Source organism: Castor canadensis, chromosome 7, assembly GCF_047511655.1.
Source record: "Castor canadensis chromosome 7, mCasCan1.hap1v2, whole genome shotgun sequence".
In the NCBI taxonomy this organism is placed as follows: domain Eukaryota; kingdom Metazoa; phylum Chordata; class Mammalia; order Rodentia; family Castoridae; genus Castor; species Castor canadensis.
In genome coordinates, this window is record NC_133392.1 from 100,803,445 (window position 1) to 100,827,048 (window position 23,604).

General features: G+C 35.7%; 1 protein-coding gene across 2 annotated transcripts in view; it reads right to left on the reverse strand.

Annotated features, from left to right (window-relative positions):
• Positions 1–23,604, reverse strand: part of Tnni3k (TNNI3 interacting kinase) — a 316,805-nt gene that overhangs the window by 152,177 nt on the left and 141,024 nt on the right. For both annotated transcript variants that reach the window (XM_074079756.1, XM_074079755.1), the window contains 3 exons: positions 21,169–21,263; positions 20,428–20,577; positions 321–407 (listed from right to left, as the gene is read on the reverse strand). In XM_074079756.1, coding sequence (XP_073935857.1) covers positions 321–407; positions 20,428–20,577; positions 21,169–21,263 — 332 coding nt within the window. The remainder of the gene's footprint in view (positions 1–320; positions 408–20,427; positions 20,578–21,168; positions 21,264–23,604) is intronic.

The following is a 23,604-nucleotide window of genomic DNA, read 5'->3' on the forward strand; positions in this document are numbered from 1 at the left end:
CAGCCCTACCTTAGCAGATCACTGAAATGAAAAATGACTATTCTCAGTTTACCCAGGCCTTCCTAGTCTTACACAAACCTCCAGCCCATTCAGTCTAGGGACTACTTACTTTGGAGGAATGACAGATTGATGAGCTAAATCTAAATGGAGACATTTTTATGTTCATCCTCATGCAGGTATAGATTTTCTGAAAATAAGGCTAAACTAACATAGGTCATTTCCTTCTCCTTTGCCCCTAAATGAGAGTAACAAAAGCACAGGTTTACCTTTAGATGCAATATTACACAGCAATGAAAACTAAATTTAAAAGAGGGAGATACCTCCTCCAGGTTGAGAATATTCATTGCAAGACAATTCATCCTGGGGTCTCTTGTAATGCTTCAGGAGTGTGACAATAGCATCATGTCCTTTATGAGAAGACAAAAATAACGAGTCTTAATTTAAGTTTGATTTGCTCAGTGAACTTTCAATCTAAAAATAACTTACTGGAGGTGCTTACAACATAGACCATTTCTTCAGAGATACTTTCATTCATTCATTCAAAGTAATTTATTAAAACTTGACTATATGTGAGGCTCTATTTTAGCTGTAGGTATTGGTGTTATAATGAAGAAGGTGACTGTGGTCCTTCTCCAGTCCCACCCATTTACCTGAAAATGAAAAAAATTCATTCTTCTTTGTGGCTGAGTAATATTCCATTGTATATAAGTACCACATTTTCTTAATCCAGTCATCAGTACTGGTATATTTTGGCTGTTTCTATAGCTTACTGATTGTGAATAGTGCTGCAATAAACATGGGTGTGCAGATGCCTTTGTTGTAAACCAACTTACATTCTTTGGGTATATCTCTAGAAGTGGAATTACTGGATCATAAGATAGTTCTACTTTTAGTTTTTTGAGGAGTCTTCATACTTTTTTTTCCATAATGGTGGTACTAATTTACATTCCCACCAACTGCTTATGAGAATGGCTTTTTCCCATTTTTGCCAAAATGTGTTGTTGTGTGTGTTCTTGATGGTAGCCATTCTAACAGAAGTGGGTGAAATCTTAACATGGTTTTGAAAAAAATCTTCCATAAAATATTAGCAAAACAAATTCAACAGCATATCAAAAAGATAATACACCATGATCAAGGAGATTTCATCCCAGGGATGCAGGGATGGTTCGACATACACAAATCATTAAACATAATGCAGCATATTAACAGAATCAAAGGCAAAAACCTCATGATCATCTCAATAGATGCAGAAAAAACCTTTGATAAAAATAAAATTCAACATCCCTTCATGATAAAACTAGGAATAGAGGACTGTACCTCAACATAATAAAGGCTATATATGACAAGCCTATAACCAACATTATACTAAATGGTGAAAAACTGAAACCATTTCCTCTAATGTCAAGAATGAGACAAGGGTGTCTAACCTCTCCACTCCTATTCAACATAGTCTTGGGATCCCTAGCCAGAGCAATGAGGAAGAAATAAAAGGAATACAAATTGGAAAGAAAGTAGTCAACTATCCCTATTTTCAGATGACATGATCTTATACCTAAGACCCAAAAAACTCCACAAAAACACTCCTAGACACTATTAACAGCTTCAGAAATCTAGCAGGATACAAAATCAATTTACAAAAATCAGTGGCCTTTCTATACACCAATAATGAACAGATTGAGAAAGAATATAGGAAAATAATTCCATTTACAACAGTCTTACAAAAAATAAAATACCTGGGAATAAACTTAACAAAGGGTGTAAAAGATCTCTATAAAGAAAATGATAAACTACTAAAGAAAGAAATAAAAAAACTACATAAGATGGAAAGACCTCCTATGCTTATGGATTGGTAGAATCAACATAGTAAAAATGGCCATACCACCAAAAGCAATCTACATGTTCAATGCAATTCCTATCAAAATTCCAATGGCACTCATGACAAAGATTGACAAATCAACCCTAAAGTTTATTTAGAAGCACAAAAGAATGGACCTAGTTGATGTCTACAGAACATTTCATCCAGCTTCTACACAATATACATTCTTCTCAGCAGCCCATGGAACCTTCTCCAAAATAGATCATATCCTAGGGCACAGAGCAAGCCTCAGCAAATATAAGAAAACAGAAATTATACCGTGCATACTATCTGATCACAATGCAGTAAAACTAGAACTCAACAAAAAAAGTAACGAGAAAAAACATGCAAACAGCTGGAAACTAAATAACTCATTACTTAATGAAAAATGGATCATCGATGAAATAAAAGAGGAAATTAAAAAGTTCCTGGAAGTCAATGAAAATGAAAACACAACCTACCGGAACACAGCTAAGGCAGTCCTGAGTGGAAAATTTATAGCCATGAGTGCATATATTAAGAACACTGAAAGATCCCAAATCAATGACCTAATGATACATCTCAAACTCCTAGAAAAACAAGAACAAGCAAATCCCAAAACAAATAGGAGAGAAAATATAAAAATAAGAGCTGAAATCAACGAAATAGAACCCCAAAAAAACCACGCAAAGAATTAATGAAACAAAAAGTTGGTTCTTTGAAAAAATAGACAAGATCGATAGACCCCTGGCCAACCTGACTCAAATGAGGAGAGAAAAAACCCAAATTAGTAGAATCAGGAATGCAAAAGGGGAGATAACAACAAACACCATGGAAGTCCAGGAAATCATCAGAGACTACTTCGAGAACCTATATTCAAATAAATTTGAAAATCTTAAAGAAATGGACAGATTTCCAGATACATATGATCATCCAAAACTGAACCAAGAGGAAATTAATCACCTGAATAGATCTATAACACAAAATGAAATTGAAGCAGCAATTAAGAGTCTCCCCAAAAAGAAAAGTCCAGGACCTGATGGATTCTCTACTGAATTCTATCAGACCTTTAAAGAAGAAATGATACCAACCCTCCTTAAACTGTTCCATGAAATAGAAAGCGAAGGAAAACTGCCAAATACATTTTATGAAGCCAGTATTACACTTATCCCAAAACCAGGCAAAGACACCTCCAAAAAGGAGAACTATAGGCCAATCTCCTTAATGAACATCGACGCAAAAATCCTCAACAAAATAATGGCAAACCAAAAAGATTATTCACCACGACCAAGTAGGCTTCATCCCAGGGATGCAGGGGTGGTTCAACATACGAAAATCAATAAACATAATAAACCACATTAGCAGAAGCAAAGACAAAAACCACTTGATCATCTCAATAGATGCAGAAAAAGCCTTTGATAAGATCCAACACCATTTCATGATAAAAGCTCTAAGAAAACTAGGACTAGAAGGAAAGTACCTCAACATTATAAAAGCTATATATGACAAATCTACAGCCAGCATTATACTTAATGGAGAAAAACTGAAACCATTCCCTCTAAAATCAGGAACCAGACAAGGATGACCACTATCTCCACTCCTATTCAACATAGTACTGGAATTCCTAGCCAGAGCAATTAGGCAAGAAGAAGGAATAAAAGGAATATAAATAAGTAAAGAAACTGTCAAAATATCCCTGTTTGCAGATGACATGATCCGATACCTTAAAGACCCAAAAACTCTACTCAGAAGCTTCTAGACATCATCAATAGCTATAGCAAGGTAGCAGGATATAAAATCAACATAGAAAAATGATTAGCATTTCTATACCCTAACAATGAGCAAACTGAAAAAGAATGTATGAAAACAATTCCATTTACAATAGCCTCAAAAAAAATCAAATACCTAGGTGCAAACCTAACAAAAGATGTGAAAGAACTCTACAAGGAAAACTATAAACTTATGAAGAAAGAGATTGAGGAAGACTATAGAAAGTAGAGAGATCTCCCATGCTCATGGATTGGTAGAATCAACATAGTAAAAATGTCTATATTCCCAAAAGTAATCTACATGTTTAATGCAATTCCCATCAAAATTCCAATGACATTCATTAAAGAGATTGAAAAATCTACCATGAAATTTATATGGAAACACAAGAGGCCAGGAATAGCCAAGGCAATACTCAGTCAAAAGAACAATGCTGGAGGTATCACGATACCTGACTTCAAACTATAGTACAAAGCAATAACAATAAAATCAGCATGGTACTGGCACAAAAACAGATATGAAGACCAGTGGAACAGAATAGAGGACCCAGATATGAAGCCACACAACTATAACCAACTTGTCTTTGACAAAGGAGCTAAAAATATACGATGGAGAAATAGCAGCCTCTTCAACAAAAACTGCTGGGAAAACTAGTTAGCAGTCTGCAAAAAACTGAAACTAGATCCATGTATATCACCCTATACCAATATTAAGTCAAAATGGATCAAGGCTCTTAATATCAGACCTCAAACTCTAAAGTTGATACAGGAAAGAGTAGGAACTATTCTGGAGGTAGTAGGTATAGGTAAGAACTTTCTCAATGAAACCCCTGCAGCACAGCAACTAAGAGATAGCATAGATAAATGGGACCTCATAAAACTAAAAAGCTTCTGTTCATCAAAAGAAATGGTCTCTAAACTGAAGAGAACACCAACAGAGTGGGAGAAAATATTTGCCAGCTACACATCAGGCAAAGGACTGATAACCAGAATATATAGGGAACTTGAAAAACTAAATTCTCCCAAAACTAATGAACCAATAAAGAAATGGGCAAGTGAACTAAACAGAATTTTCTCAAAAGAAGAAATTCAAATGGCCAAAAAACACCTGAAAAAATGCTCACCATCTCTAGCAATAAAGGAAATGCAAATTAAAACCACACTAAGATTCCACCTCACCCCTGTTAGAATAGCCATCATTAGCAACACCACCAACCAACAACAGGTGTTGTTGAGGATGTGGGGGGAAAAAGGAACCCTCTTACACTGTTGGGGGGAATGTAAACTAGTACAACCACTCTGGAAAAAAATTTGGAGGCTACTTAAAAAGCTAGACATCGATCTACCATTTGATCCAGCAATACCACTCTTGGGGATATACCCAAAAGACTGTGACACAGGTTACTCCAGAGGCACCTGCACACCCATGTTTATTGCAGCACTATTCACAATAGCCAAGTTATGGAAACAGCCAAGATGCCCCAGCACTGACGAATGGATTAAGAAAATGTGGTATTTATACACAATGGAATTTTATGCAGCCATGAAGAAGAACGAAATGTTATCATTCGCTGGTAAATGGATGGAATTGGAGAACATCATTCTGAGTGAGGTTAGCCTGGCCCAAAAGACCAAAAATTGTATGTTCTCCCTCATATGTGGACATTAGATCAAGGGCAAACACAACAAGGGGATTGGACTATGAGCACATGATAAAAGCGAGAGCACACAAGGGAGGGGTGAGGATAGGTAAGACACCTAAAAAACTAGCTAGCATTTGTTGCCCTTAATGCAGAGAAACTAAAGCAGATACCTTAAAGCAACTGAGGCCAATAGGAAAAGGGGACCAGGAACTAGAGAAAAGGTTAGATCAAAAAGAATTAACCTAGAAGGTAACACCCACGCACAGGAAATCAATGTGAGTCAATGCCCTGTATAGCTATCCTTATCTCAACCAGCAAAACCCCTTGTTCCTTCCTATTATTGCTTATACTCTCTCTACAACAAAATTAGAGATAAGGGCAAAATAGTTTCTGCTGGGTATTGGGGGGGGGAGCGGGAGGGGGTGGAGTGGGTGGTAAGGGAGGGGGTGGGGGCAGGGGGGAGAAATGAACCAAGCCTTGTATGCACATATGAATAATAAAAGAAAAAAAAATAAATAGATGACAAATAAATTATCAAAAATAAAAAAAAAAAAAAAAAAGAAAATGTGGTATCTATACACAATGGAATTTTATGCAGCCATGAAGAAGAACGAAATGTTATCATTTGCTGGTAAATGGATGGAATTGGAGAACATCATTCTGAGTGAGGGTAGCCTGGCCCAAAAGACCAAAAATCGTATGTTCTCCCTTATATGTGGACATTAGATCAAGGGCAAACACAACAATGGGATTGGACTTTGAGCACATGATAAAAGCGAGAGCACACAAGGGAGGGATAAGGATAGGTAAGACACCTAAAAAATTAGCTAGCATTTGTTGCCCTTAATGCAGAGAAACTAAAGCAGATACCTTAAAAGCAACTGAGGCCAATAGGAAAAGGGGACCAGGAACTAGAGAAAAGGTTAGATCAAAAAGAATTAACCTAGAAGGTAACACACAGGCACAGGAAACTAATGTGAGTCAACTCCCTGTATAGCTATCCTAATCTCAACCAGCAAAAACACTGTTCCTTCCTATTATTGCTTATACTCTCTCTACAACAAAATTAGAAATAAGGGCAAAATAGTTCCTGCTGGGTATTGAGGGGGTGGGGGAGAGAGGGGGGGTGGAGTGGGTGGTAAGGGAGGGGGTGGGGGCAAGGGAGAGAAATGACCCAAGCCTTGTATGCACATATGACTAATAATAATAATAATAAAAAAAGCACAAAAGACTGAGTAGCAAAGGCAAACTGAGTAAAAACAGCAATGCTGGAGGTATCACAATACCTGACCTGAAACTATACTACAGAGCTACAGTAATAATAATTTAAAAAGCATGGTACTGGCACAAAAACAGATATGAAGACCAGTGGAACAGAATATAAGACCAGATATGAATCCACACAGCTATGCCCACCTGATTTTTGACAAAAGCAACAAAAACATTCGACAGAGAAAAGACAGCCTCTTCAACAAATGTTTCTGGGAAAACTGAATATCTGCATGCAGAAAACTGAACCTAGATCCATATGTGTAACCCTGTACAAATTTCAACCCAAAGTGGATTAAGGACCTTAATATATGAGTTGAAATTTTGAAGTAGTGTAGTAAAGAGCAGGGAATACACTGGAAGCAATAGGCATAGGTAATGACTTCTGCAGTAGAACTCAATTGGCTCAGCATCTAAGAGAAAGGATGGACAAATGGGACTACATAAAATTAAAAGGCTTCTGCACGACAAAAGAAATGGTCTCTAAATTGAAGACAGCACCCACAGAATGGGAGAAAAATCTTTGCTAGCTATACAACTGACAAGACATTAATAACCAGAATATATAGGGAGCCCAAAATACAAAGCTTCCGAAAAATATCACCTGATGAAGAAATGGGCAAAAGAATTGAACTTTTTCAAAGGAAGAAGTCCAAATGGCTAAAAAACACATGAAGAAATGCTCAACATCCCTGGCCATAAAGAAATGTATTTCAAAACTACCTTGGAATATAGTTGAACAAATAATTATAAAATTTAATACTAAGAATGATGAGGATTTCTACTTTTTGTGGTATTGGGGTTTGAACTCAGGGCCTTGCACTTACTAAGCAGATGCTTTTCCACTTGAGCTACAGCTTCAGCCCCCAAAAAGATGAGAATTTCTGAATGAGGAAATATCAAGTGCTAAGAAAGTATAAAATTGGGGCATAATTAAAAGGAAGAAAAAGCACATATGCTAACCAGGAAAGGGGGATGTATTTGTTGTAACTAAGCATTTATTTGTTTGTCATTTGCCGTATAATACAACACTAGGATAAATTATGTAGGTTTTTGTGGTGGACACAGCTGGCTGCCCATAGACATTTATACAGAGATTTTGTCATTGGAAACACTGCCCACCCAGGGATATCATTTCCCTATACACCTGGCATCTAACTTGTGACCTTGTTGTATATTCTTCACCAACAAAATATAAAATCATTTCACTTTCAGATCTGAGTTTTAAGAAACAGATGAGCCTCTCTACCCATTTACTGAAACCCTACAGGTTGAGAGAAAGCCATCCACTGACCAGAACTGCTCAGGCTGGAATGTTACATGAGTAAGAAGTATATTTCTGTTTTATAATAACACCAATGTTCTGGAGTTTATTAATTATAGTAGGGACTTACTGTGAAAGACAAAAAATGTTAAATGCTGCACTAAGTAAGCCATTGATTTTCAATAGAAATAAACTTTGATACTATGATGCTTTCACTACAAAAATAGTTTTCCTAAGCTAGCTTATACAAGAGCAAAACAGTCAACCTTAAAGACCTTACTGAGACTTGTGAAATGCAAAAGAACCCATTGTAAAAATGGCAAAGTTTAGAATTGACAAATCATAAGTGTTTTTCTATCACAAAGGATCCTAGTTAACACTGGCTCAGCATACACCTAGCTAAAGTGCAAAGTACATGCTGCTAGTAGTGCTTGCTTCTCCAGCTCTCCCTTTAAAAAATTTTTAAACGTATGCAAGTTCATGGGATGGGAAATTAACTTATTTACTAGGACCAAAAGTTTTTCCAAAGGTAACATCTCAATACGAGATTCTTTAAGAAATAAAAACAAAAACCATTGAATACAATAGATAAAACTTGTAGCAAAACTTACATATTAACTCTCTACATAGTAACTAATTTATCATCATTAGCTTTCTATTCATGACTCATAGATATCTCCTTTTCTTAAATGATAGACTTAGAGTATCATGAAGCAATTGAACAAGTGCTATTACTACTGTTTGGATTCTTATGTGCTCATAACCAGAAAGACCTCAAAACCTGAATGACCTTAGCCAAATAGCACATTTCTAAGGGAAAAGGATGATTAGGCAGAGATAACAGTGACTGTTAAAAAAAAAAAAGTCCTAAGATAGGAGCAAGCATGACAAGTTCAGGAAATGCAAGAAGGCCCATGTGCAATGTGGCTGACTCAGGGGGCAAGGATGAAGGTGTATGACTTAGTTAGAAAGGTAGGTAAGTAGACATTATATGAAGTGTACTTTTCAACCTTTTTTTAAATGTGTGTAGGAATCACTTGGAACACAAGTTCAACACAGATTTCCGAGTCCTATTCCCAGAGATTGTGATTGAAAAAGTCTGGAGGAGATCTTAAAAGTTGCTTTTCTAACAAGGTCCCTGGTGATGATGTTAAACAGCCCACGTTTTAAGTTCTACTGATGTAAAGATGTAAAGCTTCATAGATTAGGATAAGTCACTTGGATTTTAGCTTAGGTGATATGGAGAACCATTGGAGGATTTCATTTAATTGAAGGACATAATTTGTTTTAATTTTTTTAAAGATCCATATCTATAGATTAGAAATGATACATCCTCATAATATTGTTAAGACTAAGTAAAATAATATATGTGATGTGTCTTATAGCTCTAATATTTAAATGAACTTTTTGGTCTTTACACTGCTTTCTTGAGTTACTTTTCTGTACCGAAAATTATAACTGAACTTGAAAACTCCTTTTTAGAACTTCAAATAAATCTTCTAAATACCAGTCTATTCACTTTTTACCACCACTTTTATTAATTATCACAAACTTAAAGATCAGAAGTCCAGCATAATTCTCTGTGGGCTAATATCAAAGTGTCAGCAGAACCTCATTCCTTTCCGGAAGCCCAAGGGTGAATCTGTTTCTTTGACATTTTTTACTTTTAGAGGCCACCCACATTCCTTGGTTTGTAGCCCCATTGCTATAGCCGCAAAGCCAGCAATGGTTAGCTCAGTCTTATTCATGTCACTGTGACCTCTACTTCTGCCTCCTTTAAGGATCTCTGTCACTTCAGTGGGCCAGGGGATAAACCAGGATAATATCTTCTCTTAATTAGCTAGTTAATTAAATAAATAGCTAACTAATTGTCTCAGTTAATTAACAACTTCAATTTTCCTTTGCAAAGCAGCATTTTCACAGGTTCCAGGAATAGGTCTTGGACATCTGGGGGAGGGGGCATTACTTTGCCTACCACATTCAGTTTAATGAAGATTTAGCTATGCCTTGCTCATGTGTTGGGCCACCTTCTGTTGAGTATCTTCCTTTTCATCCTCTGGTGCTAATTTATCCTCATGATATAAGTAGCAACACCAACAAAAAATTCGCATTAGAGTTAAAGTGTCTCTTCACTTATCCCTTGCTAGATTCATAGATTCTGGGCTTTATATGCCATGCCCCACTCTGTCTGAATCCACCACCTTACAGTACCTTTGGAATCTTTCCTTTACTTAATTTGGTTTTTAGGTGTTTGGAGTCAGAAAAACAAAAACAAAAACCTTTTTTAAAATTTCTATTTTTCCTAAGAGAGACTCCTTCTGGGTAAAGAAAGCAACCTTAACTCCGAGTATTTACCCACAGATTCACAAAGCCTTTCTCCCTCCACCTGATCGGCCCCTCTGCTGAACTGATTCAGGCAGACAGACGAGAGAGCCTCTGCTCTCCCCAGTGAAGCAGAAAGCTGCATCCTAAATCCTGAACGCCTGTGTGATTCAGTGATCACACCCTTGATATTACCTTTCATTTCAACAGCTCTCTTGGCTCCACTTGCTCTGAGCAGTTTTAATTTCCAGCCAGCACAGTGGCACAATTTGCTGGCATGTTCTTTGGGATGCTTTTCATCAAGAGCCTAATGAGTGCCTGGGTTCTGGCTGATGATAAGCATGAGGCTGCCAGGGAAATGCCAAGAGGCTTCTACAGCTCTGGAAGGCATCTCCGCTTGATTTTCCACCTCCTGCTAACAGTGGGTTAAGGCACCCAAGTGTGGGAAATGCTCCATAGCTAGAAGTGCTCTGACAAGTCACTAAAGTGTATGCAAAGGAATGTGAAAACCACTGAGGCCCAGCTCCCCAGCACTTGGCCACAAGGAGTTAAGGAGAAAAATACCTTGATGGAGCTCAATAAATGGACTCGTTAAGTCAAACTTCTGATAATGGATACACTTAGATAACTAAGGCACACTAGGCACACTAATGGAACACGTCCAGAGATAATCAAACTTCTACTAATTAAATAAAAATGTTTTCCTATATCTAAGAATTTGCTATCTACATCCAAGTATTTTACCCAAATAGAAGGTTGCTATGTTATTAGGCTAATGCAGTTATAATAATAATTTGCATTTTCAGAGTGTTATTTATTGGTGCACCTGAGGGTTTTCGCAAATGTGACTCCCTTGCCAGTCTGAAATTTATTTCATTTTCTGCTCTGCTGTGTGTATTTCTTAAAGTCCACACTTTCCCTTTAACTTGTCTTGTACTGTTCTTTTCCTGCTTACATCGGTTTGATGCTCCACCCCTCTCAAACCTCTTAACTTTCACTTTGCTGAAGAGTTATTTCAAAATCTAGGGTTTTTTTAGACTGTAAAGGCAGTTTAATATTACATCATAGTCATGTACACAACAGAGTCTTCATAATTATTTAGGAAGAAGAAGTACAGTTTTATTATTTCCCTCTAACATTTTCCTTTCATCCTCCTCATTTCAACTTAGAAACAATAGCTACTGATTCTCATCCTCTGCTATGAGAATTATTTTATGACCTAGACCTTAGAATAATGACAAATGACACCAGTACTAAGATTTTTCTCTCTTTCTTTATGACTTGGAGATCCTTTGGTTCCAGGTTGAGTAGAGAACAAGGGGATTGGTCTTGGTTGTAGAAACCAGGGAATTCTTACTAACCTCAGAAGCCTCACATGCCCAGATCACTGAAGGAGTAGCCTGGGTGTCTGCTTTATACCCAACTCAAAGGAACAAACTGTCAAAGCAATGATATTTTGTGTGTGTGTGTGTAATAATATATACACCTTTTATTTCAATATCTCTACTTCCTATCATGTTGAAAACTCACATTCCAGATGTACTGAAAAGTGGGATCAGAAGGTACTTCTTGTGTTTGCCTTCTGCGGCTCATCTTCTTCCTAACAGTCCTGGTCCCACACACTGTTAATTGGATCAGAGGTGACAAAAATTCCTAACTTGCTATATCTCATTCCGACTTAAATATGAGAAGTATCTTTACTTTATGTAACACAGACGAGGCTAACATGCTCTTTGACCCATTATTTCTGTTCCTTAATCATCAAGCCCAAGCCAAATGTTACCAGTCCTTCACCTTAAGACAAGAATTGACAAGCATCAATGCTTTGCCAAGCTAACATAGCATAAAACTATGTTATTTCATTATCTTTCCTTTCTTCTCTCTTTCCCATTCTACTTTCTTTTCCCCTTTCCTATCCTTCTTATATATTTATTTTGTACCTACTGAAGGCCACCTTCAACAACTTCTTCCTAGGGAAACCTTCCATGATGACTCAATTTTAGATAGAGTCCTTGAAAATTTTACTCACCATTGAATGTCATTTTTATTTTACTTTAGAGCACTTATTGGTGTATGGTATTTCCTATTTATTTTCTCACTTGTGGCCTGTCTCTTCCCTCTAGAAATGTGAACTTCCTAAAACCAGGGCAATATTGTCTGTCTTGTTCACTGTTTCACCTCAGTTCCTACCACAGTGTCTATCACATATTAGGTTGGCAAAAAATTTTGTTTTATGAATGAATAGTAGTAGGTGTGAAAGAGATAGTATTGGGATAGAAATGTTACTTATTCTGATAATGAATGTTATCTTGTGGCAAAGAAAAAATAACTATCTAAATATTCATTCAAATGCTATGTAGTAAAGTTCAAAGAAAAAAGGTAGAAGATGCTGTGAACATGCCTAATGGTGATATCTTACAGTTCTGAGGGCCAGGGAATACTTTTACGATGAGTCTGAAAGATGAGGATGAATGGATTAAGCAAAAAGAGAGGAAAAAAAACCACTCAGGCCAGAGTTAAAACTTGCCATTCCAAATTTAGGACATTTAGGACATTCTTTAAAATCTTCTTCCCATTTATTTGAATATTAAGGTTGAATAGTTAAGAAACCTATGCTATTTACAGACATAGCTACAAAGACAACAGATTAGCAACAATTAGTATTTCTGAGAACATTAACTCACCAGATGTCAGCTAGTGGAACATGCAGTAGAACGTAATGTCTAAAATGGCCCCCTCTTCTTTCTATATTTCATTTCAACAGGCATGTATTGAACATCTATTAGGAGTCATCTACTGAATTTAAGTTTTTGGAATACAATGATTATTAGCCTAAATGCTTATTCTCCAAAAGTTTACTCTATCTAAGGGATAGAGTATTTCAGGATGAAATAATAAACACAGAGATAAGGATGTACATGTGATATAATAAACATAAAGAAAGGGTGTATAATAAGCTGAAATGTCAGTGAAGACTTTCTGGTAGAGAGGATCCATAAACTTCACCTTGAAGGTTTGGTGGAAATCAGAAATTTAAAGAGTAAACTCACGTGGAGAGAAGGGAGAGTATGGTGGCAGAGAAGACTGCAGGACAAAAGGCCTGGAAAGATGGAATAAATAATTATGTGTAGGATTGAAAGCTTTTTTAAAAATTATTGTCAGATTAATGGATGCTGACTTATAAGGTGATTGACTGGTGAGTTAATGTTTATAACATACATGGCCAAAGTGACTACTGAGTGAACACTGGTGATCTAGTGAATATGTTGATGGTTGTGGCATGTGGGGTCACTCATGTGACAATACTGACTGAATGATGATTGAGAGGCAGGAAGTACATACACAGGGCATGAAAGTTTTCAAATGCTATTATAAGGGTTTTAGCTTGGGAATGATATGTTTTTATTTCTACCTTGAATATTATATATCTTGAACTACAATTGGAAAAATATGTCCAAAATAACCTGAACACAAAAAACGAGAGAGCGTTTTTAGGCTATAAAAGTGAGTCAGAAGAAAGATGATAAGAGTTTGAACTAAAACAGTGGTAGTAAAAATAAAGAATAAAGGATTGATTGAAAATACACCTATGAAAGTGAAACAAAGGAGACTTTTTGTTTGGATGGGTATAGACATGTGGGGGTAGGAGAGAAGTTGAGTGAGAAAAACTAGTCAAACGTCATTTCAGATTTCTGAATTAGATGACAAAGTGAATGCTAATACCATTAAATGAAGGAGCAAGTAAAGGATACACAGAAGAAACAAACTGATAAGCACAAAACCAATAAGTTCAATTTAAAATTGTACATGGTCCTTAGATATCCAAGTAAAAGAACCTAATAGTCAGTGGTTGTGATGATCTGAAATCATGGTCACTGACTCTTTGATGTTCTTCCTTTACCATAAGCCCTGAAGCCCTGCCATTGTAAAGAGGTTTGCAAATTTGTGCTGAAGTTTTAAAATAAAGTATTGCTTTATATATTTGTATACTACTATGCATATGAGAATGGTTTTGAATTATTTTCACAATATTTTGAAGAGTAAATTTTTAAAACCTCCTTGATTTGGCTTCAATCTCAAGTCTTTAAAATTTGTAGTATAACTAGCCCTATGTAAGAAATATCAACATAATGAAATAATAAATGATTTTCTCATGTCAATCTTGTCTGGTTAGTGGGTTTATAAAGGATGCCCATTATCCAAATATATTATTATTTCTCATTAATAATTAAAAGTATTATTTAAATATATTAAATATTGTAAATTAAATATACTAGCACTAAAGCACACTGTAAATTAGGAAAGACCATGGGATTTGGGACTTAGTGTGGATATGAATAAAGGTCTGTTCTGTACTTCACAGTAATGGCCATTACCACTTTCATTCAGAATCTGTTATGTTCCAAGCATTTACATTTTTCTTATCCTCACCCCTCATCAGAATTCTGTGAAGTGGTTGCTAATTTCCTCATTTTAAATTTGAGAATGAAGGCTGAGAGAGGTTAAATAACTTGCTCAAGGTCATTAAGTAATAAGGATGGGATTTAGGTTCAGATCTGTCTGATTTTAGAATGTGGTGATAAAAGCTTGAACTTTGAAATATGACAGACTTCTGTTGGTAGCAGCTCTCCACTAATAGCTATGTGGCTTGGGTAAGTGTGACTTAACAGTTCTAAGCCTCAAACTCTTCCTAATAGAAACTCTTTAGAAGATAATTTAAATGGTTATTTTAATAAATTAATAATATACATATTGCATATGTAATAGGTATTTAGAATGTAAGTTTCTTCTTTCCAATTTAAGTATGTGGACTCATATAGTTATCACATTTTAAAAAATTCTTTGCGAGTTATCACTCTACAATAACAATTTTTTCGCATTCTAATGATGGTACTTTTTTTGGTATTTTTACTTATATTTAAGACAGTAACTAAATATGTAGAAAGGTTGTTAGTACAAAAAAATCACATATGGATTTTAAAATACTATCTAAATCTTTGGTTTTAAACCCTCATCTACCTCACTGCCAATCTACTCTAGCACACTAAATTAGGTTCACAGAACTATATAACTAAACACTAAACTCCACAGAGATAAGAATGTATACAGAAGCAGACTGAGAACTTGTAATCCATGGTGAAAATTCATCGAATGATTTAATGAATCCACCTCTTCTTACTTCTATTCCTCCCTTGCCTAAATCTCTCACTTATTTTTTTACTGGCTAAACACTATAGAAACTCATGACTGTAAGATTTCATTACTTTTAGAGAACACACTACACTACATTTACTAATAATTCACACCATACCACACTTGTCAAAAGGAATGAACAAAGTGTATATCATGGTACAGGAGCCTTGCTTTTTTATTGTTTGTGCTCACTTACTCACTAATTCTCCAACTCCAGCTCCCTGTCACTGTGAATTAGAGTGCTTGTGCTGTATACAAATATTGTATTCTGGATAATTAGATATTGGGATAGGAGCCTCTGTAAATTACTTTAACTGGTGTCAGTACTGAAGCAAATAAGAACTTTTTAGTTCTGTTTCTAGTTTGGGTTATTTTCTGACCCTAAACAGTCTGACATAAAGGAACGCTTTTCTTTGTCAAAGACAGCCTTTTCAAATCTAACTGCCAGACACACTATTGAGCTATGTGTTCAATTCTAATTGGCTGAGATCTTTTCAATTCGGCAGGTTCATCTTTAATGCAATGGATGTAAGATTATGTGTAGATCTTTTCAATGGGTTTTCCATAATGGTGATTAGGGCAGAGGATTTGAACAGAAGCAGGCTGCTGGCTATTTCTTCTGGACAATTTAAATTGATTCATACAAGTCGTTTATATCCCAGGGAAAGGGCAGACCAAATCCAACTGAGTGAGAGAGCTATTGGTACACTTTCAGATGGAATAGTAGAAAAGAAGAAAGAGAGAGCCTGGAGGAAGAGAAGCAGTCTAAATACTGTAAAATTGGAGTTCTAAGCAGACTAAGGAGAAATATTAAAATGTATCCAGTAGACTTCTGTGTAGAATTAAGGTCACCAAGAAAAGTTTTGCTAGGGTTGATTTTTTATCTCTTTAGGTTAAAAGGACTATGTAAATAGAATAGGCATTCATTATATCTGATTCCACAGAATTTCAGTAAATTCTTTTCTGAAAGAATTTTTAAAAATAGAGTAAATAACTTTTCAGAACTCTTAAAGTACCCCTGAATGTACTGTATCGGGATAGCAGAGCAGAGGTTAGTTAAATTTTAGTTTGGGTGAGGTAAAAAAAAATATTAAAAAACTTGGCTTAGAACCATTTGGAGACACATGCTGTTGGAAAGATTTCCAGTTTTTTGTTAAGAAGATAGTAGTCTAGAATGAGCTATTTAAATTGAGCATATCCCAAATAAAGTCACTTGCAAACCCATATTTATTGCAGTGATATTCACAATGGCCAAGCTATGGAAATAGCCCAGGTGCCCTACAACAGGATGCTGAATAGATTAAGAAAATGTGATAAATATGTGTGCATGTGTGTATGCATACAATGGAATACGATTCAGTGATGAAGATAGAAATTATATCATTTGCAGGTAAATGGATGGGACATGTTTAGAGAAGTAATCCAGGCTCAGAAAGACAAAAGTCACATATTTTCTGTCATATATGTAAGATAGATCCAAAAGATAAATGTATATACAAATACAAACATGATCATCTATCTATTTATCTATCATCTATCATCTATTTATACAACATGTTAGCAATAGTGGAATTGCTGGAGGAGACTGAGGGAGGAGGGAGTGGAAAGAGAATAATAGAGGAAAAAGGACTAATATTTAAATACATTGCAACTGTATAGGAAGACGGCATAACAAAATGCACTAATAGGGGATGAGGGAAAGAGTAAGGAAGAGTAACAGAGGGAGTTAATCTGATCAAAGTACAACATATGCACAGGTGAAATACTATGGTAAAACCCCTTTGAACAATGAATTATACACTTAAAAAATAAAGGCCAGAAGTGTCCTTTTTAGGAGTTGGAAATGTGGGAGGGGAGGATGAATGGAGAAGTTAAAGGAGGATGAATATGGTAATGATTGATATAGTTGTATGAAAATAGAACAATGATAACTGTCAATATCATTTTAAGTATTGGTAAGGGGAACGAGAGAGTGTTATGGTAGGGATGAACCTAACCAAGGTACAACATAAGCCTATATTGAGCTGGGCACCAGTGGCTCATGCCTGTAATCCTAGCTACTCAAGAGGCAGAGATCAGGAGGATCATGGTTTGAAGCCAGCATAGGCAAATAGTTCTTGGGACCCTATCTCAACAAACTCTTCACAAAAATAGGACTGATGGAGTGGTTCAAATTGAAGTCTGAGTTCAAGCCCCAGTATTGCAAACAAACAAACAATGTAAGCATATATGGAGCTATTACAATGAAACCTCCTGTACAATTAATGAATGCCAATAAAAGTGTTTAAAAATATTTAAAAAAATGAGTGTATCCCAAAGTACTCCTTTTCAAACAGACCCTGTTTGTGAGGCTCTCCTCTTGTTTTTCTCTCCTGGGACAGGATAGAGTACATTATATACCGTGGTGGAGCCATTCCTACCTCTTTGTTCTGTCACATGGGATCTCTAAATGGAGTTCTTCTAGTGCTTCCCCAGCTTCATCTCCAAATTGCTCAGGAAAATTTTTAGTATGCCCTATCAATTAATTTTGTGACCTTCCCCTCCAAGGGAGAAAGGGAAGCAGTTATTCACACAAAGGAAACACAAACTGTGCACTGTTGACAGTATTAACAAGGCCATTTCAATTCTCTCTGAACATATGAAAACAATATATTTCTCTAGCAAGAGAAAATAGCAACAATTTCATTTTGTTGGTTTGACTTTCTTTGCCCTAGAACATATGCAAAATATCCATCTGTCTCCTGGGTACTAACATTTAATTTGTTAAAATTCACAGTAATTATGGAACCCAACACTGATGCCCAGCAAAGTAGTTGAACAAACAAAGGTGACAAGTATGACATATGTTACAGATATCCTTGAGAAAGTCCTTTAAACTGAAGGATTTTTTTCACATTTGGTAGGGAGTACCAGGAGCTTATACAATGATTCATTGTTTTGTAAGGTATGGAATTCCACACATACAAAAAAAAAAAAAGTAAGGCCAGTTTTCAACTATCACTCTCAATCAGCTAAAAACAAATAAAGTCAATCTCTGTGAAGAGATAGCTGCAGCAGCAATTTCTGAGCTGCCTTCCGGAAGACTAATGCTTTGTAAACAGTTTTACTCTGAAACTCACATTTCTTGAGAGGTGCTGTCTGAGAATCACTGGAATAAATGCAATGTATTGAGTAAGTACAGCTTAGTAGGGTATCTCCCAAGGCTTTAGAATAGTTAAGATTTTCCAACTTATACTTAAATATAGAACTACCTAGAGTTCTTAAAATACAAAGTAGAAGCCCATTATACCTAACAAAAATGTATTTGTGAATCCATCAAAAGACACACCATACATGCGTATTTGAATGCTCATGCCACAGTGTTCTTAATAGCCTTAAATTAAAAATTATCCAATGTCCGTGAATAGTAGCGTGAATGAACAAATTGTGATGTAGTCACACAACGTTAAAATATACAACAATAAGAATGAACAATCTATGACTGCCTGCAACAGTATGGACGAATCTCACAAGTCATTAGCCACAAGAAACCAGACATGGAGACTTATGGAGTGGCTCAAGTGGTAGAGCACCTGCCTAGCAATCATGAGTCCCTGAGTTCAAACCCCAGTGCTGCCAAAAGAAAAAAGAAGCCAAACACAAAGTAATTTATATCACAGAATTATATTTATATAAAGTATAGAAAGAAACAAGACTATGGCAGAAGAAGGCAGTGGTACCTTCCTTGGGAGACAGATTGGAAGAGATTATAAGTGGGACTTCCAAGGTGCTGGTCATGTTCAGGTTCATCATCTGAGCACTGGAAAGGTTTAGTTTGTAAAAAATCAAAGTTGTACCGATATGATATGTATAAAGGCAAATGTCAGTGCTTTATGTCTATTCACTTAATTTTTATTAAAGTAACTTCCATATTATTTTTTCACCAGCAATCTTCAGACACGCAAGTTTTTCCTTCTTCTTGTCTTGCAATAGCTCTCTGTTTTAATTTATCAAACTTCATCTCTCCTTTCATTAGGTTAACTTTCATAACCTGCTTCAGGCAGATAACCATTTAGATCAACTTGGTAAACAGAGAAATCTTATATGTTAGTAATTGTACTTTTCAATATGGTCTTTCAGGATTCTTGTATTTAAAAAAGAGAAAAATAGTTTTTTTACAATTTTAAACACCCTAAAAAAAGTTCATTCATCAAAAATTAAAATAACAATTATATGTTTCTTAGACGTCTACAGTATATAACTGCAATTTCAGTGACAATGTGTACTGTTCCATCTCACCTGGAAAATCTAAACTTCTTAGGAGCTTATATGAATATACAGAACTCAGTTATGAGGCATAATATCTTAATACCATGTTAAAGACATGGTTTAACCTCTGAAAGTCTCTAGTCAACTCTCCCTTGAAATGAAGAACTTATCAATCATCTTTACTCCCACCTACTACTACTATCACTACCAAAACATCAGTTATGAAGTACTTATTTCATGCCACTAAGCAATGTACAGATATTATCTTACTTAATCTTTATGATCTTGTAAAGTGGAAGCTGTTGTTATCTGAATTTTTCAGATAAAGAAACCAGAGCTTAGCAGGAGTAAATAACTTGTATAAAGTCAAAGAATTTGACTTAAACAAAGGAGTTCTTACACCAAACCTTAAGCTCTCACCATTCTGTATTCAGTTATGTTTGTGCTTAAAACACTAATCACTGGCTCAACTACATTTTTTCCAGTGTAGGCATTCTTGGCAGATCTGATTTCTCAAATATGACTTTTTATATTTATTTATTTATAAAAATTTTAATATTCATCCAAATTCCTATATAAAAGAGATAAACACTAGCTGTAAAGTACACACTTTACCATTACCTATCATAAATTTGTTTCTCTTGTACTTAGAAACACAACACCCTTTTCAGCCTGTTAATACTGAGAATGCCTTCATGTCATCTGCAGCCAGGAGCTGCTTTCTCTAATGATGTTCTATTGGACACTTTGATCTAAGTCCTTAGAGACACAAATACCATCTATAGGGGAAGTGAAAGTGTGCAAATTATGGAAGCAAAGGAATATGCAATGGCATAATTTATGCATAGTTCAGTGTGTCCTATAGAGATGCAATGATTAAAAATCTACCTTTTTCATAAGCCCACATCAAGCATGTCTGCTCATCTTTTTCACCACTAGACCAGCTGGGATCACAAGCTACTAGATTCATATCAGCTCCATTATCCAGTAAGAACTGAACTAGGCGAATGTGACTGTGGTAGCAAGCAGAGTGTAATCCTGTAATAGACAAGAATAAAAGGATGAAAGGAGAAAAGAAGAAAACTGTCCTTTGATTTTCAAAGGACAGTAATATCCATATAACAGCATTATTTCCAGATATAAAGTGATGATTGATATGTAAGATAATAAATTGATTTTATTATTGAAAAAATAAGACAATACTTTTAGCAAAAAAAATATTCTGTTAGTCTTCTATGTATACTGTCTTTTGATCAGTACAACCTCTAGCACTTTTATATTTACAGGAATTATCAGGAACAAATGCTACTGTCTTCTTCACATGAGGAATAAGAATGAAGATCCAACCACTATTTTCTTGAACACCAAACCAAAGACAGTATGGGGTGGTCAGTCTGTCCCTGGTACAAGTCATAAGAGAATGCATGGACTGTAATATTTAGAAAAACAGTAAAACTGACCAAATTTCCAGTGTGCTTTTTATTTACTATCAATTCTAAATGATGTCATTTGATAAGATACCCTTCCCCTTGGGGTTGACCACTCCCAATTTCCTTTACCCACTGGCACAACAATGTCCTGGGAACGGATAAGCATCTGGAACTAGTTATGTTCTTGCCACAGTCTTACCTGTGTGCCCATCTCTTCCTTGGTGATTGATGTTTACAACATTTTGGCCAAGAAGAAATTTAACCAGATCAATGTCCTTGCCATAGATACACACACTGCAAAAGCACAAAATAAGAGAAATAAAAGGCCCTTGTTATGGGCTGAGTCATGTTCCCTCCCAAATTCTTGTTAATGCTCTAATTCCCATAATCTCAGGTAGTGACTGCATTTAGGGATACTGTATTAAAGAGGAAGTCAAGTTATAATAGGATCACTAGGGTGGATTCTGATCCAATAAGATTGGTGTTTTCATTGTGGAGGAGAGTAGGACCCAGATGACACAGACAGAGGGATAACAACATAAAGACACAGTGAGAAGGTGAACAGCTTCAAGCCAAGAGGAGAGGCCTCAGAGGACAAACTTGCCACCACTTTGATCTTGTATTTGTAGCTTCTACAGCTATGAGACAATAAGTTTCTGTTGTTTAAGCCACATAACTCATCACAGGTATTTTATTATGGCAGCTCTACCAAACTAATGCAGCCTTGATAAACTCAGGCACATTTTGATAGTGATATGCATATAAAAGTGCCAAAGAGACAGGTAAGGGAGAAGGAGAGAGAAGAAAGAAGTGATGGAAAACAAGGGAGAATTGTCTAACAAGGGTAAATAAAAAATATTCACACACAGTGATAAAATGCTGAACATTTTTACATCTGGAGTGAAACAAAGGAGGCAAATAACAGTTACAGTATGTTTTATCAAGTATTTCCTATGATATTAATTCATTTTTAACCTAAGAATTATTCTGCAAGACAATCAAATGCAGAATTTAGGTGGGTCCCTGAGAGCTTTCGTCAAGTCCAAAACTGTGAAATTATTCCCTGAAAAACTCATCCCTTATCTTTCTGAAGAATTCCTTGACCAAAGAAGAAGGTCTCAATGTTATGGAACATTGGATGTGGATTCAAAATCCAGAGGTCTTCCACACACTAGGCAGAGAATCTGGGATAAGTTCCTTGACATTGAATTTTAGTTTGGGCATTTGGAGAACTATAGGTTTGTCAAGGTTGGCTGGAGGAAGCTAGCACTGGGTAGAGCCCCATCTAAATCATGGCTAAACGAAGGATGCAGGGACTTGGTTCTAGAAGACGTAGTTCACTGGGTTTTACTATTTCCTCTTTCTGAGACAGTTTCAACCAAGTAATTCTTTACTGAAATACCACACAACCTTAGTACAGATGAACTCTTGCTCCCTCTGTGAAGTCCTCTCATAAACCAAAGGCAGAATTAATTTCTGTCTCCTCTGCTTCATTGTCATTTCAGTCTTTTGACATTTGTCACATTGTATATGGTGACAGATACACTTCTGTTTGCCTTCATAACTTATATTAGAGCTCCTTTGAGGAGGGAAGGACCTTGTCATCCTAATGTTCCTACCAACATCAACCACATAAAGCAGGTCCTTAATAAGTTTTCCTTGACTAAGTGAATAAAAACCACCATATCACCTCTGAGATGGTGACATATGCTATCACCATTAACTGTTTACATTATAAATACCATCCATAATACTACTCACTTAATACTCCATTGTCTAAATTGCTTTATTTTTCTTTTTCAAAGCAAGAAAATTATAAGCTGTGAATATACACATATACATGTATATTTATATGTGTATATACACACACATATATACATGTATGTATATAGGTGAGTATATGTTTGCACATATATATTTGGATATCTATTCATATAAAAAATAATAACAAATGTATGGAGTGCTAGCTATGTGCAAAGCACTGTGACTTGTAAAAATAAAAATTTACTCCTCATGTAAAACAAGTTTCTTTTATAAGTATGTGCTTAAAATAAATATAATAAAAATATTAATCCATTATTCCTAGTAGCCACATGCTTATACAAAATAAAACAGTTGGGTTCATACTTTTAACTCACTTCACAAATCTCATTCAGACAACCTCCTGTAGGTGACAATCACCCTCTGATCACAGTTGGTTCCAATTCGTGTGTATGGAGTAGCAAAATGGTTTGAACACTAGTGTGAGGTGTCAGCTACAATATGCATGACTTAATGGGGAGTCTATGTCATTTCTGCCAATTTTCCCCTTCAGGCACAGATCCCACAGATCCATTCTGATTGAAGGTATGGCCTGAAGAGTTCTTGCACTTGTGTTTCTGAGTGTGAAGAAAACAGACAATATATTTTGGTACTAGAACGTGAAGATATGTAAAAAGCACAGGATTTGGAGTTAGGCAGACATTTACTACTTTATTTTCTAACCATAAGAAATTTTGGCAAATTTTTTAGTTTTCCTGAGCTTTAATTTCTCCATTTAAAAAAAAAACGATTATGAAGATTAAATGAAATAATGAATTCAAATCATCTGACATACAATCACTACTTCACAAATAGTAGTTTTCTTAACTTCCCT